We start from the raw sequence: 27,996 nt of genomic DNA, 5'->3' as shown, positions 1-27,996 counted from the left end.
TTAATTTATCTGTCTAATTATCAAAAAATTAATTAAGTGAGCGGAAAACGTTGTGGGCCGAGGGGGTTATGCGGACAAAAAATCATTTGGTTGGTTTCTGTTTGTCTATCCTCATTCCTCGTCTCTCCTCTTAGTCCCTCTCCCTCTTCACGCCCACTCAATTTCTCCCTCTCCACTCTCCACTCACGCCCCCACTGCATAGCAGTTTCAAGTGAGCGGAGCGAACGTTCTGGGACGAGGGGGCTATGCAGACAAAAAGTCATTTGGTTGGTTTATGTCTGTCCTCATTCCTCGTCTCTCCCCTTAGTCCCTCTCCCTCTTCACGCCCACTCAATCTCTCCCTCTCCACTCTCCACTCTCCACTCTCCACTCTCCACTCACGCCCCCACTGCATAGCAGTTTCAAGTGAGCGGAGCGAACATTCTGGGCCGAGGGGGCTATGTGGACAAAAAATCATTTGGTTGGTTTGTGTGCTTTCTCATTCCTCGTTTCTCCTCTTAACCCCTCTTCCGCTTCACGCCCACTCAATCTCTCCCTCTATCCTCTCCACTCTCTACTCATGCCCCAGTGCGTGCATAGCAGTATACTAGATATAAAAAATGAGAGCCAAATAAATGATATAGTACTACGCTCGCGCCCCATTGCAGTATACTAGTAACTCTTAGTTGCGTCATGCGTACCGCACCAGTAGTTTATTTACAACAAAACCGTCTTACTTTACTTAACTCATAAAAACAGATACAGTCATACAGCCCTAAACCGAATGAAGAAGATGAAGCGACTACTTCTAAAACCAACCCAGTCAGCGTTCAGTCATTCGGTCAGAGCCTTAACTTCCTCCTCTTACTCCTCTTTAATAGGTCCTCCTACTAGTACATCAAATGTTTCGTATTCGAAATCATCACCGGAATTTTGTTGTCTAATGCCAGCTGTAATAGCTAGTTTTCTTGGTATGCAACTCTCTTATGCCGATGCCAATAACGAGGTACGTAAAATTTGTTGTGTTTTAGTTTTTGTGTTTTAGTTTTTGAGTTTTTTTTTTTTTTTTTTTGCAGGTTGACTCATTAACTCCACCGGGTTTAGAAGAATCTACTCCGCCTTTACCTGAATTGTCTCCACCGGATTATGTTGATGTAGAGAAAATTGTTAAACAAGAACGGAAACGGTTAGAAGAGTTGTTGAAAAATAAGGGAATGCAACAGACTTCTTACCCTCGATTTGTTGTTGCTATGAAGGGACAAAAGGTGAATAATGAATGTTAATATTTATGTGGTATTCTACTTTTATGATTTCAACATGTATTTTACAGGTCAGTATCAAATTCCAAATTCCTCCCGATTGTGAGGTACCACAGCTGATTGTGGACCTCATTTCACATCTTGGATTGAAGGCTGAAGAGCATGGTGGGGGTTCAGATATGGTATTGCGTGCTTGGAACAGGTTTGTAGAGCAACGACTTGTTATGCTCATGTTATATGCAATCTATTTGTTTTGGACCGTTTACTCTATTCCATGTTGCTGAAAAAAATATGTAGTTTTCTTGCAGCTTGTGTTATCACTTGATTTTGTAACTGTGAAAGTGTTAATATAAACCTTTATATGCTTTATATTTTTCAGTACAGTTGCTTGGCAAATGACACTTCATCCCCCAGAAATGCAGAAAGGAGATCTAGGAGGCGGGGTCCTTACTGAAAATAAGGATGGACATGAGGGGAATTTATGCGTACTTATTTTCCATTCACTCATCAGCTCTGACAAGGCACTTTGTTTCCATCTATCTATATATTTTTAACCATGAACAAACTGTTATTTGGTGGTTTCTCTTACTATCTTCCAAAACTTTGTGCATTCAGGAAATCGAGTTCATAAAGCAGGGGAGCTTTAGCCCCAATGAACTTGATGCATTGGTGTCTGCACTGAAGTTAGCTGGTAGAAAGATGGGTGCAAAAAGATTTTTGGAAAGAAGACCAACTGAGCATCTAGATAGACAAGAGAATCCAGATACCCAAAAATTATTGGCTGCTTTAGAGGCCATGGGAGTGAGAGTGTTCGGGATTAAAGAGACACATGAAGTTTCCTCAGAGAGGGAGATATCATGGGACAACATTGCAGGATATCATCAGCAAAAACGGTACTTCAAATGAAAATATAAATCATATCATGCAATATATGTTCTACACCATATTGTTACTTAAAACTCATATTTTACTTAATGACTTTAAACAATATACATCAATCATATAGTCCACATAAGGGATTTACCGAAAAATTAAGGATATGCATGTAAGAAACAAAACATTATGAATATGTAGAATCCTTGAGTCTGGGGGCCGAAACTTCTCATTTTATTTTCCAAAACTACTTTCCTCTTTTCTTTTCTCTTTTAATTTTTAACTCTTCTCAGTTTACTTTTCCTTTTATATAAAAGCATCGCAAGTATATGATTTCATTCCTTTTAAATAAGTATATATGTAGTATATGATTTAGGACCTGCCATCTTATATGCTCCCCAAATTCTTTATCAAAATCTGGTACAGACTGTTCGATAGTTTTACATGTTGTTTGGCAAATTTAATAACAAATAGGACTTGTATTGAGATGTGCCATATTTTCCCTATATGCCTATTATTCTATTGAAAGCATTCATCATGTCAAGTTTTCCTATTCTTAGAAGATTAAATTCTTTAGCATATGAAATTGAAATAACATTGTTTGTTTTGCAGTGAAATAGAGGATACTATATTGTTGGCGCTACATAGTCCTAAAGTCTACGATGATATTGCTCGTGGCACCCGGCGGAAGTTTGAATCTAACAGACCTCGTGCTGTACTTTTTGAGGGGCCACCAGGTTTGCCATCTTCTGCAATCTTGGCAATTTAATACATTTCACTTATTACTCCTAGGTTTGAGTTGTGTCACTTATGAGAAGCCCAATATTCGTATTGTCTTTTTTCTTAAAAAAAAAACAAAGTTTAGAGTTAGCAGACCCCTACCTCCGCTGATGTCTTAGATGTCTCCTTTTTTTGGTGTCTTCTAACATTTTTGTTAATTTCATAAGAAGAGGAGGTACAAACTAGTTAGTCATGATAATAATCTAAAGCACTGTATGCATGTGTAAAAGTTTTAGGAGTCCCTTTTCTTGATTGCCTGATTAAGTATGCCACTCCAAAAGTGCTTCCACCGTCTCCGCCAACCAATCCACACTCTTGAGACGGAATAATGTAGATTGAAGTGGCGGAAGCAACACTTAATCAAAATCTACACTTTATAAAATCCTAAAAGTCTCACCTTTATTGATAATCACTCAATAATTCATAACACACATAAACACAACTAAAACAACTCCCTGAAACCCTAACTATAAGCCCTTATTTATACTAATAACAATAAAGCAACAACTTTTGGTCTCCTCTTGGGTGTGTCCTCGATCTGCTTGTGATCTTTTGATGATGTGGTCTAGTCTTTGGTCTCCCACCCGTACTAAGAGAAAGTTGTGGAGTATCATTCCCTTTGCGATACTATGGGGTATATGGTTGGAAAGAAACCGGAGATATTTCGAGGATAGAAGCCTTGACGTTGCACATTTGATTCTTCACATCAAAGGATTGCTTTTCCTTTGGTGTAAGCGGTGGAAGGAGTTCAAGGAGATACCATTCGGGTCCTTTGCTTTTTCTTGTGAGGATATCATTCGAGATGTCTAATCACTGTTGTATTTCTGCGTTTCCTTGTTGTCTTTTATTTTATTTTACGGTTCTTAGTAGGATATCTCATCCTATTTTGTAATTATCTTTTATATAGTTTATATATATATTGATCGTTTACCTCTCAAAAAAAAGAAAAAAAAAAAGCAACAACTAAACTAGTGGGCTCACGGCCCATGTGCTTGACCACCGAACCTTAAAGAAACGAACTCATGTTCTACATCATTCTTCCTAGTTTGAAAAGAACTCGTCTCGAGTTTGTATACGTAATTGACTGATGAAATTCATTGTAGCTGATGCCCATCACTCTCCCGCTATTCAAACGAATTTGACCTCGAATTTTACCCAGATAATTACTCATAATAAAAAGAATGCACCATAATGTCTGCAAGTTTGCAAAATCACCATATGCAAAGCGATGCAAGAAGAAAGATATAAAGCCACCAACATGATTTCTCTGCTCTATAAGAAAACTACCACATCCCAAAACAGAAAATGCGCATACCTTCAATTGTAACTTTAGATGCACAGAACTAAAGAGTTTTTTATACTGAATATCAAAACCCTCTCAAACCGGATCAACATACTCAACAAAACTAGACTCATCTTCATACTTATCAAAGATTGGTAGAGCGCCAAATACGGGAGCTTCAACACTTGCCGGCAGCCGAGCGACGCCATTATTGAGGGGTACACCCTCACGTTCAGGGGAGGATCCCTGTTGGTGTTATCTTTTCCACCAACTCTGTTCTCTCTATCGTTTTCTGGATCTGTAGCCGTCAGAAGAGGGATTGAACCGTCAACTTGAGATGCATCATCAGTACTAGCCACTACTAGCCACTGAACCATTATTCTGTGGTGGTGGTTGCACCTCTCTTTGGACTGGAAACCTTGCTTCCATCTGGTTCTGGAACATCTGTGTCATGTTCTTCATGTTTTCTTCTAAACGAGACATGCGAGTATCCATGGATGGAGGATGACTTCAAGTTGATCTGTGATTCACCATAATAACAATAAAAATTTGATTATTATTTTTTTTTTTTTTTTTTTCAAAAGAAACAAATCGCGAAACAACGATAACGGGCGGTGTTCGGTGAACGATTAGTGCCGTGAAATGCACCTTGATGAACATCTAATGAACGATATTTTATGCACAATCTCCCAAAAATTAATCGCTCTGATACCAAATAATATAGATTAAAGTGGCGGAAGCAACATTTAATCAAAATCTACACTTTATAAAACTCAAAAGTCTCACCTTTATTGATGATCATTCAATAATTCATAACACACATAAACATAACTAAAACAACTCCCTGAAACCCTAACCATAAACCCTTATTTATACTAATAACAATAAAGCAGCAACTAAACTAGTCGGCTCACGGCCCATGGGCTTGACCACCGAACCTTAAAGAAACGAACTCATGTTCCACATCACGGAATCTTGGCAGGAAAGTCTCTTAGCAGATGTTTCGTAATCGTTACCCCACTCCCTCCAATAATTGTTGCCAGTTTAATTTAAACTTCCTGTTTTAACAGTAATCTATATTTATTTAAAATTTTTCTTCTAGTTATCTAGCGTCTAAAGCAGCATATATTGATAGCTGTTTATGCTTGGAAATGTGACTTGTAGGGACAGGGAAGACATCATGTGCTCGGGTTATCGCTAATCAAGCAGTAAGTAATCAAACACTATTTCCTTTTTTCCCCATTAATACACACATTTGTTATTTTCCTCCTATAAATAGACTTACATTTGTGACCCTTTCTACTTGAATCTTTTTAGCTGGAAAGAATTCCTGTTTTCTGTTAGTAAATTCAGCTAAACATGATTTACCATGTTTTGTTGTCATATCTGTTCCTTTTACTTTATTTTATTTTGTTGTCATGACTCCACCTCTAGAAGAAATGTGTTGTTACCAAAGGAAGCAACAGGAGACTTAGTGATGAGTGATGACCTAATGACCGGATGAACTGCCTTTCTCAGTTCAACCTTAATCTGCCTAAGGTTGGGGTAAAAGGTAGGGTAAGTTCTACAAACCCATAGACATCACCCCCACCAATCCAAACACACATAATCCAAAGAAATAAAAAAGAAAAGAAAAGAGTAACTGCTAGAAAGCAAATTAAAAATAATGCTATAGAACACACAATAAAAAAGAATGCTATCAGAGGCAAACTTAGGGCCTAACCCCTACAAGCTTTCCACTGGATCATCATTATGGGGGGGCAATGGGGCATCTTTATGGTGATGGTTCTGCATGAAAGTGTCTCATGCACACCCATGTTTATGAAGAGTTTATTTAATAAGCGAGTTTCTCATATGAACTCTTCACCATGTGAATTACAGAGACTGTTACACACTAAAGATGTTTTACATCCGATAAGTCGGTTCTTGATTATGTCAAAATTCACCGATTAGTAGATTTGGAGGAAAGCCTAGTTTCATTTTTGTTAAGAAATTTAAGTTTTGTTAGCCTAAAATCAACGTGTGGAGCAAGGAAGTCTTTGGGAGTGTGGATGCTAGGAAAAGGAATGGGCTGAAGGAGCTTAAAGAGTTAGATACAGTGAAGGAGGAGCCTAATGTAACACAGTGGCAGAGGGAAAGGTGGGATGTGATTAAAAGGGAGTTAGAAAGGGTGATTTTGATGGAAGAGGTTGCATGGAAGCAACGATCGTAGGTCCTAGAAAGAGATCAAAATACGATATATTTTCAAGGCTTAACAAATGCTAGAAGAAGAGTTGATTCGATCTCTAAGTTGAATATCGAGGGATCTATAGTTCATGCTGAAGAAATAATCTGCAACGAGATTGTGAATTTCTATACAGAGTTGCAATAGGAGCCTATGAGACTTGGACCTCAACTTGATAACCTTGAGGTTGATCAAGTCTCGGTGGAAGATAGGCAGAGCTTAGAGAAATCGTTACAGGATGATGAGATTCTTGGAGCTCTCTATTTGTGCCCCTGTCTTGACGGTTTTCCAGTGGAATTTCTTAAAAAACTTTCGACTACTATTAAAGGATATTTTTTGGAGATGGTGAGATTTTCAACTGAATTTGATTTTGGAGCGTAGTTTGAATCAAGGCCCAAAATATCGCCGATATATCTGATATATCGCCGATATGTCGTTTTTTTGGTACACCGACATGGATATATTTGATATATCTCAACCGAATATTAAATCTTTTTTTTTCTGATATATATCGCAATTTCCAATACAACGATATATATCGACCAATATATATGATATAAATTGTTGACTTTGACCAAATATTATTGACTTTGACCGATATATCGATGATATTTCCGATATAATCGACGATATTTCCGATATATCGACATATAAAACAAAATTTTGACTGGTGAACAAAAAAATAGATATCTCTGATATTTTCGATATATATCGGTTTTTGGGTACATCAAAATATTCACCGAATTCGATATTTTGGGCCTTGGTTTGAATCATACCTTTCTTACTGATTTCTAAGATGCAAAGGGCGGTGGAGATGGGGGAATTTCAGGCCTATTAGTCTTGTGGGCACTGCCAAAATCATTTCCATGACATTCTCTTTGAGGTTAAAGAAGGTGCTTGACTCGGTCCTCTCACAGGGACAAGGAGCCTTGATGATGTCTCATTGCTAATGAAACTATTGATGATAGGATGAAAGTCTTGTGAGTCAGGGGTTGTGAGTAAAGTGGACATTTCCAAAGCATATGATAATGTGAGTTGGTCCTTTTTAAATTACATGTTGTGGCAAATGGGTTTTGGAGAGGTGTGGAGGAGTTGGATTCGTAAGTGCATTTCTTTTGTGTTTTATCTGTATTAGTAAAAAGTCTTCTGCAAGGTGGTTTGAAAGTTCTAGGGTAAGGCTGGGTGATCCTCTTTCTCTCTTCCTTTTTCTTATCGTGGTGGAAGCTTTGAGTAGGATTATTCGGAGAGCTAATGAGTGGTGTTTTATTGGGTTTCACCTTGGGGAAAGACAATATTAAGATCACCGATGACACCATAATCTTTCTGGGTAATGAGGTGAACAAATTAGATACCTTAAAGCTAGAGGTCTTCTTGCTTGCTTTGAGGCAGTATCAGGTTTGAGGATTTTCATTGTTTGAGGATCGACGTTGCTAAGAGTACGGTGTATTGTGTAGGAGGGACAGCTTAGTAACCCAAAGCGCCATACCAAGATACCGCTCACGCACTAGATTCGCACTTTTAGGTCGAAAACGTGTCCAAAGCTCACTCTATGATTAGCAAAAGCGCGTTCTCACTTACTTGGAAAGTGTGCAGTAATAAAAAAAAAACCACAAATCAATAGCTGTAAAGTTGCAAGTCTGACTCATGCTGGGAAAAGGTGATTGGCTAGTCTATGCCTCTATGGGTGCAACACAAATGTTTTACAATAAAGTAAGTTGAGGATTAAATTATTAATTGCTTGATCATGTGCAATGTGCACTTTTTCAAGATAAATAATTCATATTTAAGGGTAGTGGAATTTGTCGGTGGTAAGTCTTATATTTCAGAAGCATTCGACAAACCAGTTTAAACAAAATCTATTAAGCATCATAAGGAAAAAAAAATCTCATGTTATTTACAATCATTCCATATTCAGTACTGAAAAATGCAATATATTTTAGTGTCCTGTAAATTAAAAAATTTCAATATATATGCTATACACGCTCTCAGGATGCTTTAAAATGTTGGCAAATTTTATGTTAGCCGCTTTGGCATTCACGCTCCCGTTCTTGCTCTCGTTCGCGCACTACGCTTTGGTTGCTAAGGGAGGGAGCAATAGTGCAGTTCAGCTTGTCATGGTCCTGGGGTGCTCCTCGTGTTCTCTTCCGACCTGTACTTGGGTCTTCTCTTGGGTGCTGAGTGTAGGTGTTTCTATTTGGGACTTGGTGACAGAGATTTGAGCACATGTTGGCCTCTTGGAGAGGGCTGTACCTATTGAAAGGAGGTAGATTTGTCCTCATCAAGAGTTCTTTGTCTAGCCTACCTGTTTATATCATGCCACTCTTTAGAGCGCCAGTGAGTGTCACCAAGCGGTTGGATAAGATCTCCAGAGACTTTTTATTGGTTGATTCCGAGGAGGTACATCACTACCATGTTGTTAGTTGGGATAGAGTTTCTACTTCTAAGGATCTTGGGGCCTTGGTTTAAAGAAGACTAGATTTCTGAATCGTGCTCATCTGAGTAAGTGGTTGTGGAGGTTTGGCACTGAGATTGAGAAGCTTTGGAGGAGAATTATTGTCTCTAGGAATGGGTTGAAATTTTTGGGGTGGTAGAGTTGTAAAGTTGTAGCATGATGATCCCTTATGGGATGTGGAGTGTGTAAGGGGATTATGAAGGAAGTGGAGGACTATAAGAAGAACATCTCCTTAAGTTAATAATGGGGACAAGGTTAGATTTTGGGAAGATGTCTGGGCTAGTGATAGAGCTTTATGTTGGGATTTTGGTAATTTGTATGCCATGCCAGATAGGAAGCATCATCCGGTCAAGGATTTCATTTGTTATGGTAGATGGTATTGCCTCATGGAACATTGATCTCAGACAGATATTTAATGACTGGGATATTGGTGATTAAGCCTCCTTGATGGCGAGATTAGGGCCTTTTCCTATCCTCACACTCTAAGATGACCAGCAGCCCATGATACCAAAGGAATTTTCACGGTTAGATCTTGGTTACAGCTCTTCTACTTAGCTAGCCTAACCAACCTCCTATCATATCATTTGTTACAGCTCAGTTTTGGGTAGAATTGTAACCATTTTCACGGTTAGATCTTGGTTACAACTCAGTTTTGGGTAGAATTGTAACCATTGAAAATCTTTGGAAAAAGAAAATTATTATTGTTACGTTTTGTCCTTTTTATTATGCATCTGGCAATCTGCTGTTCATAGCCTTATCCTCTGCACCCTATTCCTCTGTCCCTATTCGTACACCATTTGGAGCTATTTTCTTCAATCCTCCTCGATTACATGGGTGTGTCCTAAGCCTGTGTGTAACCTCCTGATGATGTGGTTTAGTCTATGGTCCCCCACCTGTACTAAGAGGAAGTTGTGGAGCATCATTCCCCTCCAAAATACTTTGGGGCATATGGTTGGAAAGGAACTGGAGACACTTTGAGGCTAGAAGCGTTGACATTGCTGAGTTGATTCTTCACATAAAAGGATTGCTTTTCCTTTGGTGTTAGCGGTGGAGGGAGTTAAAGGAGATACCCTTTGGGTCTTTTGCATTTTCTTGGGAAGCTATCATTCGAGAAGCCTAATTCAATGTCGTCTTTTTGTTTGTTCTTGTAGTTTTTTTCTGTTTTTTTGCGCTCTTAGCGCTTTCCGTAGTAGGATATCCTACAGTGCACTTATTTATTTATTTTTTAATTTTTTATTTTGCTAATAAATAAATTGATCGTATATTATTCTGTATTATTCCTATAAGACGCTTACCAACTTCTTCACATATCTCGAGAGTTGGATCTTTAACACTCATGATGATGCACATGTATGGGGAAACATAGGACTTTGGAACCTAATTCCAAAGTCTGTCGATTTTTGGGTTTCACAACCTTGTTTCCCGCAAAGAACACAACTTGAATTTGTGGAACACACTTCTCCAAAAGTTTCATTTGTTAGAGAAATCTTCAAGACTAGTGCACTAAGAAAGAGAGCAGAGAACAATATAATTTAAACAAATATATATTTTGTTTCGGTATGATATTCAGTTTGAAGATCCAATCTTGAATTGATCAGAGTGTTGTGAGACTTTAATTGACCATTTACAGTTATTCCTGTACTGAATGTGTGTCCCTTATATTGTAAATTTGAGTTGATTAATCTTTATTAAGATGCTGGGTTTTGGCATGAACAATAAGCTACAAGGTCTAAGAATGATATTCTGGTATAGTCTGTGTACTCTCATTTGAGGAATTAAAATTACTGTTATTAAGATACTGGGTTTTCGCATGAACAATAAGCTACAAGGTCCAAGAATGATGTTCTGGTATAGTCTGTGTACTCTCATTTGAGGAATTAAAATTACTGTAATGAGCACTTATTGTCCTGTTCTTTTGGGTACGTGATTTATTTGGCTGCAGCTTTTTGAGCTTGTAGTTTGTCATGGCAGGGTGTCCCTTTGCTCTATGTGCCACTGGAGGCTGTCATGTCTAAGTATTATGGTGAAAGTGAACGATTGTTTGGGACAGTCTTCTCACTAGCTAATGGGCTTCCTGAGGGTGCAATTATTTTCCTGGATGAGGTGATTGCCACTAACTACATTTAGGGTGTAGATTCATTTTATTTGTGCTCTTTCTTTTATTTTGTATTTCTGAACTGATTGGTTCTAGGTTTGGACTTTGGATGTATTCACTTTAGACCTTTCACATTTTGTTTATTTCCTTATAGATTGATTCCTTTGCCTCTTCTCGTGATGACGGAATGCACGAAGCTACACGTAGGATATTATCGGTACTACTGAGACAGGTAAAATCGTGGTTTCTTGGGCTCTACAGATGTGACTTCTGACATGGGCTCTTTCTTTTGTATGACGTCCTTGTTTGATTTAACATGACTGCTCCTGCATTCTCTACCTATTTTCATTAATACTGTCATTTTTATTGTTACTGCACGAAATTGGGGGCCAAGCACATCATAAAACATCAGATTAAGTTCTTAGTTTGACATGGCTTACAGTTGTCATCCCTACTCTATAGAGTACTTAAAAACCAGTTCTCTGACAGAGAGTGACAAAAAACAGGGGTTTTATGTGATTCCACCACATGACCACGTCTTCCGGCGTACTTTTCCATGATGTTTTGCATAGTAACAGGATGTGCAAATCATGTTTTGCACAGTAAATCAAATTAAATATACACTACAAGTTTCTTTCTTTTTCTATGTAACTGAGGTTTGATAGTTATTTATTCATTAAGGCACTAATCAATTGGACTAGATGTATGTAAAAGTCGCCCCCTAAAAGGACCTTAGCGGCTAAGTTACATTGATACGGATACGTGTGTCCGTATCTGACACGGCGAAATATAAAAAACTGAGGTATATTACATACAATATGTGTCTGTATTTGTCCGACACGGACACATGGATACGTATCAACATGGATTATTTTTGAAATATGGCGTGTCCATGTAACATAGCTTAGCCTAATTGTCGATTGTTTTTGTTATTTTCTGCATGTTGTGCGTGATTTGGAAATTGCAAATTTTCACTTAGTTAATTGATTTTTCTTTAATGAACATAATATTCTATGATGTTGACTTTTATTTGTAAAGAAAGATATCGATCGTACTAATACGCAGTTTAGGTCTTCTTTAATAGCACAAGAAGTCGTGGCTTTTACTTATATGAGTTTGTTGCATGTACTTGATCGTCCTCTGAGGTCCAATTATACGTGAAAAAGTATCTCATGTAAATACTTATTTGGATTTGGATGACTGGTAGGACTCCTCCTTTAAGTGGAGTAAGTTTTAAGTGGTGACGAAATGTCAGGTGGGGTTAGCAACTAGAATATGCCCCGTGCCTTAAAAGGCACTCATCGGAGGCGCACTTTGGGTCAGTGATTTACCCAAGATACATGACATTTTGAATAGACTAAGGAACTAATTAGATAAAATCATGTAGCATGGTGGATACGGGTTAGTAGTACCGTCTAAGTACAGTGAGTTTCCTGGGTTCGACTTACAACGTCGACCATATTCAATTGTTTAATTTATTATTTAACTTAAAATGAGAACAGAAAGGAAAAAACAGAAAAGAAAAAATGTTTGCAGCAAGATTCTAACCAACAACTACACACCGACGGAACAGCTGTTCCAACTTCCAAATGGTATGCAAACACTACCTATGTGATTTGATACTGACATACACTAATTAAAAACCGCTAGAAACACGCATCTCAAGGATGATCAGCCCACATCAGCCGTTTGATAGTGGTAGAATCAATCTGGACCGTTCTATGTGTTTACCTAAATGTTATTTTGTCTTTTAGTGGTGGAAAAAGTGTATCTTATTATATAGATATTGAATCAGTTGAGACAATCTCCTCTTTCAAGAACTTGGAGATGGCGACAAACTCTCCTTTCAAGATGCCTTTTAACTTTCCTAAAAGTTCCATATTTTCCATGTATGAAAGATTAGTTAAAATTACCTTTTCTTTGCTCTCGTTTGCAATTAAGAAGTCGTCTTGTTTTTCTCTTTCATAATCATTTTCCCAATCTGCAATTTGATCTCATTTCTCTTTTCACTATTTCTCAGTCGTTTTCCATGCTGTTCTTCCACCACTTAAAAATGTGATCTTTTTGCGAAATCAGCTGTCTTCAATTGAAATAACACATGGCTTCAATTTTCACATACAAGTCCAATTCTCCTGTCCACCCCCTGTAACTCTTTGTTTTCTTAAGCAGCCTAGCCTCATCGGCTGTGTACTCATTATTAAATTTGGGTTAACAATCGAAACCAATTGGTTATTAGTGGAGCGGTCCCAAGATATACTAGATATCTGATATTTGTGATATGGGATTATAAATCTTAGCAGGCCCCCTCATGTGTGGCGTGTCTTGAGCCAACCATGGGGAGTTTTTTTTTAATGGGTGACATGGAGTACTTGAGAGGTGGGCATAAACTGGATAGTCTTGACTAGTGGTGGCCCAATACCTATATGGAACACCAAATGCAATCGCTTTAGCCCACTCTGATACCATATTAAATTTGGGCATGCAAATATGCAATTCAAAAGTATGAGTGGAGCGACCCCAGCATTTATATATTTTAATGCAAGGCATTATGTACACCCATCTCCATGGTCGTGCCTCATACTCATCTCTCTTGTTGGTTGAAGCCCACCAATGAAACTCCAATGCTCAATCATATACTTTTGATTTCAGTCTCTTGTTCTAGTACCAATCTTCTCTTCTTTCCTATTCTTCTCCACCAAATTCAACTTCTATCTTCAACGACGTGGTTCTTCTTTGGTGTCTCACACTTAGTCATATGCTGCCACCACATCTTTTGCTAATTGCTCTACAACTGCATAATTTGGAGCTGAATTTTGAGTATGAGGATCATTCTGGAAGTTTGCAACAATCGTTTCATCTAGGAAGCAAGATCTTGGTCTTTTGACCATTTTTCATGTTATGTTTTAGTTGACTGCTTAAGTATATTGATGTAAGATGCATAGGGGTGCCTTACATTGGGAAAATATAGTCATCCGTTATCATTGATATTGTGGATATAGGGTTTACACACTTAGATGGTCATAAGTTGCGTCAATTACTCATGTAAATATACAGCTTTGACCTAGTTTCTGTTGCTTTTGGAAAAGGAAAGGAAGATCCCCTTAATGTGCACCAAATTCAAATAGAAAACTGGAAGACGATCCATATCTTCTTATTAAAAGGCTAAACTGATGAGGCTTGATTTTCTAGGTTCTAGGTGTGAGGATCGACAGTTTTGCGTGTCTAAAAGAGTGCCACTTCGCAATTTGAGGGTGTGGGGCATGATATTTTTTAACCTTTCTCACTATTACTCAGATTGCTTTAACATGATTAAATACACCTTTTATGTTACTAATTTGAGTCTGTTCCAAGCTTTCATTACATATGCTGATGAAGAGTTCACTTTTGTGCACAAAGATAGATGGATTTGAGCAGGAGAAAAAAGTGGTTGTAATCGCCGCAACGAATAGAAAGGAAGACCTTGATCCTGCTCTTATCAGGCAAATGTTTTCACTTTTTCAAAGTTTCTGGTGATACCTGAATAAATACTAAATTCTAATTTATTCTTATGTATTCTTCTGTTCAGTCGGTTCGATTCAATGATTGAATTTGGCTTACCTGATCAACAAAATCGTCAAGAAATTGCTGCACAATATGCAAAACACCTAAAAGAGTCTGAGCTGGTTGAATTTGCTGCTGCTACTGAAGAGTAAGTTGTCTAAATTTCGTAGATTTGCTGCATATATGTTTTTGATTATATGCTCAATGGCCATCTTTTGTCACCGTCACCTTTGTGCAAGTAGAGGACACTTCTGAATCAGGCGTTAATGTTGTTTTAGCCATAACTACTGGGCATGGCCTTTATCACTGGCCTTTGAATATACACCTTGCGAGGAGTGGAAATGGTCTAGTTTACCTGCCTTAGGTGTATATTATCTTGGTTCTGGTCTCTTGTAGTGTGTAGTTGACCTGCCTTAGGTGCACATTGTCGTGATTACATATTGACTTCATCTAGTTAAGCTTTTGTTTATATTTTTCTTGTACACACTGTTGGATTACCTAGTTATTGTGGTAGTGGTGCACTGATGCTTGATGGACCAACCTGAATTATTAGGCTTAAGACAATGGTCCATGTGGCTGACTTGGATTAAGATCCTAAACTATAACTTGGAGGATCTTATAACTTATTTATAACAGCTAACCTTGAAGTTCGTGAATAAATTTTCCAAGATTCTAATCCGGACAGAAATGTCTTCACTATTTTTACACTTTCATTTAGTTTCAGTCTCCACCGCTTCTATCCAACTTAGTGAAGTTCCGTAAAAATGAAGTGTATTTTTTCTCCTGATAGTACATTCGTTTCCAGCTGGTGCTTATTGTTGGCCTAGGCATAAATTGTCGGGCAATGGAATTAGATGGTGCCAAAGTGCTGGTACCTCCAAAGAGCCTCATCCTGAGAACTGTCTCCATGGATCTCAGTGATGAGCATAATATATTAAGAAAGTAGCATTCATTCCTCCTATTCTCTAGAAAAATAAAATAAGACAAAAAGTAAAAAATTAAAAAATAAAAAAAAAGTTGTTATGAATTGTTCAATGAAACAGAGGGTCAGATGGTTACGTATGTACATTTCTTGTGTGAGGTGATGCTACAAGATGAATATCCCTTCTTTTCTTTACTTTTTTCTTTTTGTTGTTGGCAAAATAGAGATGTTATTAATAGTCAGATTGAACATGTAGGACATATCCTACTTACAGTATGAATCAGGAAGCAAAAAAACAAACAACAAATAACAGAACTACACACAACCCAAAGCAACTAATGTCAACTACAACAACGATACCCACCCGAACACAAATGTCGCCAAGCGTGGGTTCCTCCAAGTCTCCCATATCTTTGACCACAGGAAGATCAAGCCTTCGATCGGTGATAATAAGCTCCTCTGTTCATGACATTTTATCATCGAAGTGCCTCCTCTTGCTCTCCATCCAAAGACCCCACATGATTGCGCAAGGAAGATTGTTCCACAGCTTGCCCGATGAGTTAATCCTCTGCACCCAGAATTGTAAAAAACCTTCACCGACCGCATAGCAACCCAGGCCACCCCTGAATGACGGACAAGAGAACTCCAAACCTCCCTAGAAGTGGATGAAAGTGTGACTAACTGACTCACCATCAGAGATACACAGTAACCAGATCTTGATGATAATTTTCTTTCTTCTAAGGGATGGGATCTAGGGACATATGAAGGACTCATAAAACCACTCAAGTTCTGAGATGTCGGATCTTGTCAAAAGAAGTAAGTTGTGGGTTTGGTCTGGTTGAACCGGAACTAACCAGTGAACCGGTTGGGGATTATACGTGAGGAAAAAAACTCCCATCATCTTCTTCACTAAGCCCTTTCTCTCTCTCCAGTATTGTCTATAACAGTACCGGTGTTATACAATTTTGCTTAAAGGTTGGGACACGTTCGAAGAGTCTCTAAATCTAATGTGAGTATTATGTGGGTCCTCCACCTTATGGAGAAGTGGAGCCTACCAACAAAAGTCTGAATGACGTCAATACTAAGTAATACACCATGGTTAGCTAGGATGTCTGCAGCAAATTTCACTTCCCACCAAGTTGGTCTTCTAGAGCATGCTGCCACCTGCTCTCCAGTTGCCAAGATACCATGTTATTGCAAAAAGGATTGTACTGTAGCAGTGAGTACTCAATCCAAAGATGAAGCCATCCATCGGTCACTGCTTATTTAGCTCCGTGTTCTATGACATAGCATTCAGCTTGTTGGCGCTTTTAGGCTCTCTACAAATTGTTCAAATCTTTTTGAATGTGACAGCCTATCACGGTGCCATTAAAAGAAAGAATTATATACCTGATGAACTGATAAACATTATATCGTTACCGCTATCCCAATCCTTGTGTTTGTAAAATTCAGTGTCCTATTATGTATCCATGATGTCGTATAAATATCCGCGTACATATCTGGGTATCATAGACTGTGGTGTAACTATAATGTATTTTGGAAGTTTTTTTCCTCTCCTTGGTACCTTGCTAAGGGAGCAAGAAATGGGGCTTTCTGAACCTACTCTCTCTATGATGCGTTTCAACTTGCCCATTGAAGAGTATATTTTATTTTAACATGATATTTTATTTTATCTACATAATTGAAGAGTATATTTAGTATTCTGCTCCCCTTGCTTAAACAATATTTTCTATTCAGACACAAGGATGGAATGCCGATAGAGAAACTAAATAGTCATCATCTTTGAGAACCATTCATACTGACCAATCCTTTTCTTTTTTCTTTTTTTCCTTTTTTGACATGGTGTAGCAGTATTCCTTTGGTTCTGACTTACTGCAGTATTTGATCTGTATGTGACTAACATTATACATATTCAGAATGTCAGGAAGAGATATTAGGGATGTTTGTCAACAAGCAGAGAGGCACTGGGCATCAAAGGTATTTGCTCTTTTCATTGGAGTTTTAAACCTTTCTTTTTCTGGTGCAAAATTCAGAACAACACACTTTTATTTTTTTATCATTTTATAGATAATTCGAGGTCAAGTATCGAGTGAGGCAGAACAAGGGTGTCTTCCACCACTCCAAGAATATATCGATAGTGCTCTGACCAGGCGAAACGCTCTTCTGACCTTACAAGGGAAGAAAAACCAATATACCAGCAGTGAAACCAAAAAGAACCCCATGGAACTTGCTTGATGTAAATGGTGTAGAAGCAAGTTCATCTATAGCTCGTGTAACTGTTTTAGTTAGATGAAGTAGACATACTATAAAAGTAACTGTAGATTGTCGTTTGTAAAGCCAATGGTCCCTGTTTCATTTTCCCTTTTGGTAAAATTGAAACACCCGTGCCCCTTTGCACAGTTCCACTAACTAATCTCTAACAGAAATTCAGTCAGCTATCCTTATTTGTTGGCACATATACAAATTTTGTGCTTAAGCTCCTCCGTTTCCCTTTTACAAATTCCAGCAGACCAACGATGTCAAGTGTCTTCATTACTTTTCTTTTTGTCCTCATGAGGAGGTACAGCTCTCTTTTAATGTCCATCTTAGACGCACGAAATGAATTTCTAAATTGCACTTATACTATATACAGTAGTAGACTTGATAAAGAGTATAAGACACAGTTAAGAGTGGCAGAGGCAAGGTTTGGGTTACACCCATTATCACAAAGACTTGACAACTTCTTAGATTTATTAGGCTTGCTGGTGACACGTGAAAACCTCTTGGGGCCTTGGCGGTGAAACTCATATAATCAAACTCAGGTAAATAGGTTCACATGCATCCTTTCACAGCAATTTACAAGCAAGAAAGATGCAGTTCCACACCAACCCATTGAGACAGAGAGAGCTGGCTGTTTTCATCAACCTTTGTTGTTGACATTTAGATTAAGAGAAACGACTAGGATGCTGCTTATAATTCCTTCTTTCCATGTTATTTGTCTTAAAAGGGGCTGACTGCTGGTAAATTAAAGAGCTCGAAGCAAAAAAATTACTCTTTGCTCCAGGATTGTTATTTAAAAGCACCAGTTAATTGGCTTATAATTCTCTGACAGAATAACCAGTCTTCAAGTAACTAGGTATTCTTTTACCCATACATAGGCATTACAACAAAAGCTAGCGGTATGTCTGGCTTTAAGGTTACACAGTTAAATGCAGCACACATTATAAAGCATTACATGATCAGAGTAATGGTGTGCCATCCATGGAAAACGGATTGGCCAGCATGTTGTCTATGTAGTAGTGGGGTTGCATTCCTTCCATCACTGCAAACTGCAGTTCTTCCGAGGGCTTCCAATGGCGCTTTCTCTGGTTGATAAACCAATTATTTATTTGCCTTGGATCTAATCCAGTACACTCTGCAAGTGCTAGCTTCTGTGATTCCTGAGATCATGTCCAAATTCAAAATTAAATCAGTAAGAAGAAATCATAAAATGGGTTTCTAGCTTTTAACCACAAACTTCTTGACCCATTTAAAATTGAAGAATGAAGATAATGTATGGACGGGTAAGCAAGTGATCCTTCCAATGATATTAGTAATTAACTTCTTGCACACAAGATTACATAAAGAGTATGACTGGTTCCAAAAGCTGACATAATATTCAGTAATTGAAACTCATTTTCAGGATCAATCCCACGGAAGAACTTGGTTTTTTCTTTTCTTATCATATCAGCATTCATGTTATGTACTAAACCGTAAGAATCCACACAAAAACAGTTTACATATGCAGTTTAGTTCTTGCACTTAGTTCAAGAAGTAATAATCTTTGAGGCTCATAATCTTTGTGTACCATTGCAGACCATGTATCGAACAACTTTATAAAATGCATTATTCATCTTCTATAAAAGAAAAGTATCTAGAACGTATTCAAGTTGTTGACATCTTTTTTTTTTTTTGATGGTATTCAAGTTGTTGGCATCAAATGTTAATGACATGCAATAAAATAACATACTATATTTTGAGGTCATGCAATCAAGTGAATCAAGAATATATATACCAACCAGGCCAACAAGTTTTCTTTCTGCACTACCTTACCTAGATCTATCATAGAGAAACTAATGCCAGGAATTGTGCATCGCGACCATTCGAGTAGACAGACAAGTGGGCAACCCCACAAATAGACAGATGAAAAATTCATGCTATGTGGATGCTCGCCCAGAGAAGGAACATAAACAACAAAACAAACAGCAAATAGAATGTTCAAAAAACAGTAATAGAGTAATAGACAACATACCGATGGGTAAGGCCATTTGTGGTGCCTACTCCACCAGTCGTGCAACTTTTGCCTAGCTTCCTTGGGGAGTTTCCCTTTCTTTTTCTTCTTCATAAATTCCTGCTTAAGACCTCCCAAATACCCACTGTACTTCCGCAAAAGTTTAAGCTTCAGTTCCCTGTCTTCCGCTTGAGGATCAATATAGTGATCACTTACATCAACATTTTCCTCGAATTTCTCGTTCAAATCAGCAGCCTCAAAATGACCTGATGATTGACATGTCACTTTACAAGAAGCTTTTAACAATCCTACTAAGCAAATATATAATCCCCATTGTGGCAAAAAGAGATTATTTTTGCATGGATTCCCAGCACATGAACAGCTTGGACAACTGATTTTATGTAACCTGAACTCCTATATATGTTAAGGTCAGCTCAATGATTCTACTGAAGAAAAATACAAGGTCTAAATTAAAATTTACTACTTTATCTCAACAGTTGAGGGCTTATCTTGCGAGTAAATAAAGCTAAGTTACATTAACACATATACGGAGAGTCTGACACAACAATATAAAAAAATTGAGGTATATCACATACAGTACAATATGCGTTTGTATCGTGTCCGGCACGGGGATACTTATGAGACACGGAGTAGTTTTAAAATGTGGTGCGTCCATGTAACATAGAATTAAAATATTAGTATACAGTGGACTGGCGAGAGATGAAAAATGTAATTTTTTATTTGCCTTTACTGGAGGACGAGATGAGCATTCGATCCTGTTTCAAGGGTTAGAGGCAATAGATAGTGGGCTTAGTATAGGCATAACTCATGGATTTCAAAGAGTCATAGTGGCATCCGACTCGGTAAGAGCAATTCAAATTCTAAGAGAGATAGAGATTTCTCCATGGCAATACTGGAATCTGGTGGCCATAATCAGAAGATTGATGCTTTGTCTTAATGTGGTTTCTTTCTCCATGTTTTTCGAGAAGAAAATGGAGCTGTCGATCACTTGGCAAAACTATCTCTTGGTGAGAACAAAGATGTTTTTGTTTTTATTCCTCCTTTATGTAATGTTTTGAACTCTCATAGAAGAAGATGTAACAATGGCTTATGAAAAGTTATAATACAGATGGAAATCCCAGCATCTTTTAAAAAAAATAAAAGAATTAAAGGATTAGTAACTTCCAGTCAAAATCAGCAAGCAATACCCAGAATAATTTCCACCACTTAAGTTAGCATACTATAGATAAAAATCAACCATATGTGCCATTTTCAGATACCTCTATTTAAATCATTATAGTTACAACTTAAATAGTAGAATCCCACTATCCGACGTGAGGTTTGTTTAATTTTTTCTAGTGGAACTTCCATCCAAACACAACAAGTTATCATGTTTCAACAGCCACACAGTGATAAACTTCACATGAATTTGCTACACATTGCGAAAATCGAATCAAGCTTCTGACTACTTTGCATCCTTCGATCTGCAACTCTACTGTACATCATCTAGTTCAGTTTGTACCCCGTCTTGAATGTGGAGTAAAACATATAGCGTACAATGATATGATGGGGACAATGTACATTCATTATGTTAATCAACACGGGTAGAGGTAACAGGTGCCGACTAGCAAAGTCGGTAAAACCTTTGGGTGTTGATACCAGAGGTCTGGGGCTCGAACTCCGCCAGTATCAAAGAGTTACTGATCTTCATTTAAAACAGGCTTGCCAATCAAACAAAAAAAACCTCAGGTAGAGGTCTGCCTAACCCCAATTTATCGCCAAAACATCTGTTGATCGAGGTTCCATAATGCAGTTAAATGATCCTAATATAAAACTTTGCTAGAGTATCTCATTTGTCTTGTATGATATACTTGAAAGATGTGGCTCGACTGAAAATTCAGGGAATTGCTAAGAGTCAACAGAACTGTCCTAGCTCATTAATAAACTTACCTGTTTAGTTGGTTTCTAGGTAATTGCTTAGTTTCACACAATTCTCTGAAAGTATCTCATTTGTCTACCATACTATCATGAATCATGAGTTCAGAACAAGATCTCCTGTTTGGCAATGTTGGATGCATATTATGGCTTTGAACTGATCTTCACTCTTGGAAACATGTATTCACCTTTCTATAAGCTAATAGGTTTCTCTCTTTCACTTTGCTCTAACTCCATTCAGTTTCCACACTTACAGCCAAACAATTATTTATATAGCTTAGTAATTAGTATTACGGTCCGCATCTGGAAACAATCTTGATCTTCAACAACGATTTTACTAATAGGAAATTCCCTTTTCATTAAATTCCGACCGAGTTGAAAGTTAGGGTTAGGGTTTCCTTTCCAACATTTTGCTTGTGTATATATATGACTGTGTCAGTGTGCGTATTTAGTTTCATATTCGAAATATCTGCTCAAAATATGTAACACAACAATTTACTATCAGTTCCACACCTACCAAAATATCAAATGGGAATCAATAAGAATTAATATTGTATGAGTTTCAAAACACAACCTTAAAACTGTTATAAGAATCAATAAGAATATATCTATATGATCACAGAACAACAAATATAACGTCTCTCTCTCTCTCTCTCTCTCTCAGTACTAAAACATTTTTATCACTCAGAGGATCCCTTATCCCTATATTCTACTTCGCCTTGCTATCATGCAATGCATGACTTGTAAGAGAAGTACTGCTTAGAATTAAATTACCAAGAAAATAGAAGTATGAGAAAAGAGGATCATCACCAGAATTTGAAGAAACGGTGAGGGCTTTAAATTGGCACTCAATCCTGGACAGAAACATCATGGCTTCTTTAAAAGGCTTCGTGAGTTCTTGTTCATACTTGGCAAGCATCTCACAGTATGCCTCCATGAACTGATCAAGTGCTGGGTCTTCCCCAATGCTGTCCCTCCTCGGCACTCGACCATAAGTCGCCTCAGACGTGCACGCCTCCTCTAACCTTGCTAACACTTCGGGTGGTGCTCCAATCTGTTAGTTTTTTATTACAACGGTCCATATGGATCCAAGTAAACAACATAAACATAATCAGTTAATCACTCATTTCATATAGATGGTGTAAAATTTTCCATCTTTATACCTAATGATGTAAGCTTTTGATGTAAAAAGGGAGCATCAGTAGATCAATTCTTAGTTTTTAGTGGTTTATTTATTTAGACCTTTAGGGTGAAGTGCCTTATTTGTTGGGTATCCACACTGCTAGATCAGTTATATTTATTTTACCTTCTGACAGTTGATGTAGGCAGCTAAGAGACGAGGATAGAGGGGATGAGACATGATCTGAACTTTCATAGAGCCAAAAGCAGCAGTGTCAGTCTCAATATTGTTGTTGTCCATGAAATAACAACGTTGTTGAGGGTTGTTGTCTTTGTTGAGTAGCAAAGAAGAGTTGTGGGTATTAGTAGTAGTAGTATTAGTAGCACTAGTGTTAGGGTTAGAAGAAAAAGGAGAAAAACTCATGAAAGTAGGCATCATCATAGATGACACTCCACCACCAACACTCTCTCCAAAACCCATCCCACCACCTTCCATATTCTCTTTCTATCTCTTTTTTGTTTTCTCTCTTTCTTCTTCTCTATTAAATGACCCCTCTTCTGTCTCTTTCCCTTTCTACTGTTCTCTTTGTATTTGATCAAGAAAACTCCCGGATTTTGTGGTACAGATTTTCAGTCCTTTTGCAGAAAATACTAAGTAGTAGCTCTTGTTTACTTTGCTTAATAAAAAGCAGATTTCAGACTTCCATTGGAAAGGGGTGTTTTTCTTCTGACCACATCATCATGATTAGCCAAGCAACAAGAATAAAGAGAGAGAGAGTGAAAGAAGTGGTGGGCAGGGTGCACGCGGTATATGGCAGAAAAAGGTGTAAAATCCAAGAAGCAACAAGTTTAGTAAAGTTAGCTAGGGAATTAGAACACGTAAACATAATATGATCTTCTTTAAAATCTTTCCTTCCCAATGAAATCAAACTCACACTTGTCCAACTTCCTTCCTCGTTTATTGCACTACTACTGTTCAGTACTCAACATAGTACATAGTACATACTATTGATTGAAGGTGAGGTGATGAGGAGAGAGAGAGACAAGGTAGAGGGAATCAAAAGGCAGAATTGTGATTGATGGCAATCAGTTGTCAGTCCATTTGATATTCGTTTGGCTTGTGGGATTATTTGTCATGAACCATTCTTGAGTACTAGTGGTGAATGGTGAACCGTACCTTTCCGCACTAATGCCTGCCGCGAACGGGGAACTCATCCTTTCGGTAAAATTTGATAGGGCGCTTATTGCCTCAATCCGCCCACATAAACCAATGTCTTTGGCGAACATTTATCTTATTGGACCTTTTTTTTTTTCTCTTTTCTTTTTCCCAACACTTCGTGCTTCTTAGGCCACTTTTTTCATTTTTCATATAGAGACATGATAAACATTCAAAACTCTATAGATACATAGCATGTTAGTTAATTATGTGTTTAATAATAATAAAATAATTATATTTTCGTATTTTTACAGATTTTCACATTCAATATAAAAATAATAACAAAGCCAATATTTAAGTACAGAATGGTGTGTATGCATGAAGTATTCGAATTTAGCTCATGTAAAGCTCAATAAAATATGACTAAAGCCCAGGAACTCAAACATGACATTTTCAGGTTAGAACAGGATTAACGTGCCAACAAATATCAGACTTCCGACGCACACAATTTATGAACCTAGACTCTAAATTCGGTAAGTGAACCATAAGAACGATTAGTGCAACGAGCTCTATCCAATGCTAGATTTTGCAGAAAATCAATTGTCGGACCTGCTACTGGTCAGAGTACTTGGGCCCACTATGCAGGCCTACAAGATTTGGTTCTCCGTTATTGATCAAGTCAAACTCTCATAATTTGTGCCCAAGTCAAACTTGATAATTGATGATTGAAGGCTTTTGTGCACATGTTATTAATTGTATTTTTGTCTTAATTAGAAATGGATAAGAAAGAAATAATTAGAATAGATGGAAATTGAATGAAGGTGGATGATTTCACGTAGGTGGAAAGGAAAGCAATCCCTTGATATGCTTAAGGAGTAAACACTTTACTCCAGATCTAGCTAACACCTTACTCCATAGCTAGTTTCTTTTTAGATTTTACTCCAATTTTAGTTCTTCGATCACTTTTTTATCAAGCAAAAACTTCCATTTTTATAGCTTCCTAGTTTTCATGTAAACTTAAGTTTTTTTTTTTTTTTTTTTTTTTCCAAATAAGCTAGGGTTAGGCAGACCCCCACCTGTATTAATTTAACTTTTCCTTAGATACATAGTTCCACTCTCATTCTCGTTTACAATGTTCTGTACAACAAAATCCAGAGGATGAGCAAAGTGTACAGTAGAAAATTTTCAATATTTCTATGTAAACTAGCAAAATAATCAGCTACCCTATTCACTTCTCGAAAAACATGTGAAAAAGATATGAAACTGAAGCCTTCCTTCTTTCTTTCAATAGCAGCCACTACATCTCGACAATACAATGGAGGTTTCTCAATTTTGTTGATCGCATTGATGACTCTTAATGAATCAGATTCTACTTCGACCTCTAAGTAGCCTTCTACCAAACATCGACCAAGACAGACCTCTATAGCTTTCAGTTCTTGAAATATAACTGACGCCATACCACCACTTCCACTAAATGCAGCCATAACCCTGCTTTCATAATTTCTTATCACTTCTCTATGACCTGACCCATAATTATCTAAGGCACCATCTGTCACACCCCGAATTTCGACAGAATTCGGAAAAACATTATTTGTTTCCGACTCTTCGATCTCCGAGGTGTGACGCACTCTCCACTTCCAAAAACCCATAAACAGTTTAAATATGCGGATAATTTAAAAATCAATAAAAATTTCAAATTAACAAAAGTCCTCTTCATTACAAAAATTAACAAATGAAAATGCAAATAACTTATCTCAACTGAAAATCTATATCACCTCAAAGGAAAAACAAGGCCTATCTTGAAATGCGACGCTAATGCAAACCACAAGCAGCAACCAATTTTCTTCAACACTAAATCTGTCAAGACTTATCAAGTGTGTTCATTTAATGAATACACCCGATAAGCAAACATGCAAATCGGGTCAGCATTATAAAAATGCTGGTGTGAGTAGCTCTAAAATACAACATATAATTATACATATATATATACACAATCCATAATGGCAGCTTAGTTCCTCCATCGAGCCTTTAACTTTCAACGACTAATACAACATCCTTAAGTACAATAATTAAGGCAGGTAGTTCCTCCACTGAGGCGCCTTAACTTCCCACTAACCACACAACAAACTATACGCATCATAAATAAGGCATGTAGTTCCTCCTTCGAGGCACCTTAGGTTCTAACTAAACAAATAACCAACCAAATATATTATATCCGTACCGCATTTCATACTCAATAACAGAGTGGGTCGTCTCTGCCCAAGTAATTAGTTTGACCCACCCTTATGCCAACCATATACAATCATCTGTCTAAAGATATATCATTAACCAACATATTACCATAGTTATATTAATTAAGGCTTTCTTTGTGTGTCCCTAAAATCACGTCGTATCTATGTCTTACCTAGTTTTCCTGGCTACCACAATCGCTTCCCAACGCCGAACATGTACATCCACATGCCTCCCCTTACATAATGAACAACTCCGTGCATAACTACCCTAAGCGGGATGCCGCACACCAGGTAACCCTCACACGGAAGCCATTATGTAAGTACTGCCACTATTCGGCATAAAATATCGTGCGTCTCGTTCTATTTTGCGAACGGAATAATCAAGCCACTATTCGGCTACGCCAGAAGGGCCATTCAGATTCACTAAAACGCCAGAAGGGCCAATCACATTACTTACGCCCGAAGGCCATTCAGATTCACTGAAACGCCAGAAGGGCCAAATCACATTACTTACGCCCGAATGCCATTCAGATTCACTGAAACGCCAGAAGGGCCAATCACATTACTTACGCCAGAAGGCCATTCAGATTCACTGAAATGCCAGAAGGGCCAAATCACATGAGTTGTGGTAGCTAGGTTCTACGATTTTCGTTACGTAATTTATTCAAATGTCATCCATTTATGACTCATAATAATTCCACTATATCACGTACAGGTCAAATACCTTATTGCACTATGCCCTAATATTTAGAAATATCTCAATTATATCTCATAATCACTTTCATTCTTTCACGTGTCAATATATTATTGCACTACGCCACACTCCCGTGGGAAATATCCACAAATATTATACTACCTCATAGTAGCATCTCACATATATAATAATGGAGTGTTTATACATTTATTTCTCCACAATTATTGCATTTAATATATATATCCCAACATATTATAAAATGTCACAATATCAACGTCAAATCTTAATTAGATAATGACAACCAAATATATACAAGCTTCCACAGCATTTTAGCATTTGATTTTTTCATACAATTTACAACATAAAATGTAGCACAATTAAACAGTCCATAGTCCACAATCAAAGCCCAATATATATATGCTTTACACACTACTCACGTCAAATCTTAATTAGATAATGACAAACAAGGTTATACAATGTTCGACAATATTTTATTACTACATTTGTCCATATTCTTAAATATGAGAAAAACTGAAAAAAGTCAACATTCCACAGTCCACGGTCAACGGTCAAAGTCAACGGTCAATGGTCAAAGTCAAACTGTCGTTTCCATGTTCGACAGGTTCAGGGTCATAGCCATGGTTCATGGCTAAGGGCAATGTGCATTGCTCATGGGCTCCTGACTAAGGTAATGGTTCAGACCCAACTGGCCAAGCCCAAACCTTAGAACCCGGCCCCAAAAGTTTACACTTGCCTAGTGAATCAACCTGACCCACTTTAAAACATATGGACCAAGCCCAAAACAAAAACAGAAAAAAAGGGTCCAAAGAAAGCTAATTGGGTTCGACCCAAGCTAACAGAAAATGAAACTTAAACTGGCCCAAAACCTTAATTGGTTCGGCCCATAAACCACTAAAATGAAACTGGCCCTATAACAAACTAAACTAATCTTGGGCCTAAAGACTAAACTGAAAATGGCCCAACACTTAATCTAATCCGGCCCAAAACAAAACCAAAAGACTATGGCCCAACCAAAATTAAAAGAAAAGAATCCGGCCCAACCACCTAAACCACCTAATGCCCAAGCCCCAGGCCCAAGGAAAACCATCAGGTTGTCTTCCTCACCTCACCAGCCACCACCGGCGAGAATCCCGGCCACCACCATCTCATCTCCTCCTTCCAGCGGTTTTGCTCCAAATCAAAACC

The 27,996-nt window shown here is 37.7% G+C and overlaps 2 protein-coding genes across 3 annotated transcripts; one reads left to right on the top strand and one right to left on the bottom strand.

Annotated features, from left to right (window-relative positions):
- The first annotated feature begins 715 nt into the window (after nucleotides 1–715).
- LOC147475415 (P-loop containing nucleoside triphosphate hydrolases superfamily protein) lies at nucleotides 716–17,797 on the top strand. 2 transcript variants are annotated; one of them, XM_086581819.1, is made up of 14 exons: nucleotides 723–820; nucleotides 930–985; nucleotides 1,056–1,244; nucleotides 1,310–1,440; nucleotides 1,618–1,759; nucleotides 1,854–2,131; nucleotides 2,724–2,848; nucleotides 5,338–5,381; nucleotides 10,821–10,952; nucleotides 11,099–11,176; nucleotides 14,341–14,423; nucleotides 14,510–14,632; nucleotides 17,323–17,383; nucleotides 17,474–17,797. In XM_086581819.1, the coding sequence occupies exons 2-14, from the start codon at nucleotides 953–955 to the stop codon at nucleotides 17,639–17,641; spliced, it is 1,587 nt and encodes a 528-aa protein (XP_086437945.1). In that variant the 5' UTR covers nucleotides 723–820; nucleotides 930–952; the 3' UTR covers nucleotides 17,642–17,797. The 2 variants fall into 2 exon arrangements, with proteins under 2 accessions (XP_086437944.1, XP_086437945.1); XM_086581818.1 differs by having other exon boundaries at nucleotides 716–985.
- Nucleotides 17,798–18,379: 582 nt separating this feature from the next.
- LOC147475414 (homeobox protein knotted-1-like LET6) lies at nucleotides 18,380–23,356 on the bottom strand. Its single transcript, XM_086581820.1, has 4 exons — nucleotides 22,897–23,356; nucleotides 22,401–22,644; nucleotides 19,677–19,921; nucleotides 18,380–18,825 (listed from the first exon to the last, which is right to left on the bottom strand). The coding sequence occupies exons 1-4, from the start codon at nucleotides 23,203–23,205 to the stop codon at nucleotides 18,625–18,627; spliced, it is 999 nt and encodes a 332-aa protein (XP_086437946.1). The 5' UTR covers nucleotides 23,206–23,356; the 3' UTR covers nucleotides 18,380–18,624.
- Nucleotides 23,357–27,996: the final 4,640 nt, after the last annotated feature.

This window comes from Coptis chinensis, chromosome 9 (assembly GCF_015680905.1).
Source record: "Coptis chinensis isolate HL-2020 chromosome 9, ASM1568090v1, whole genome shotgun sequence".
Taxonomy (NCBI): domain Eukaryota; kingdom Viridiplantae; phylum Streptophyta; class Magnoliopsida; order Ranunculales; family Ranunculaceae; genus Coptis; species Coptis chinensis.
The sequence above is the reverse complement of the archived record's forward strand: the minus strand, read 5'-3'. Positions and strand labels throughout refer to the sequence as shown.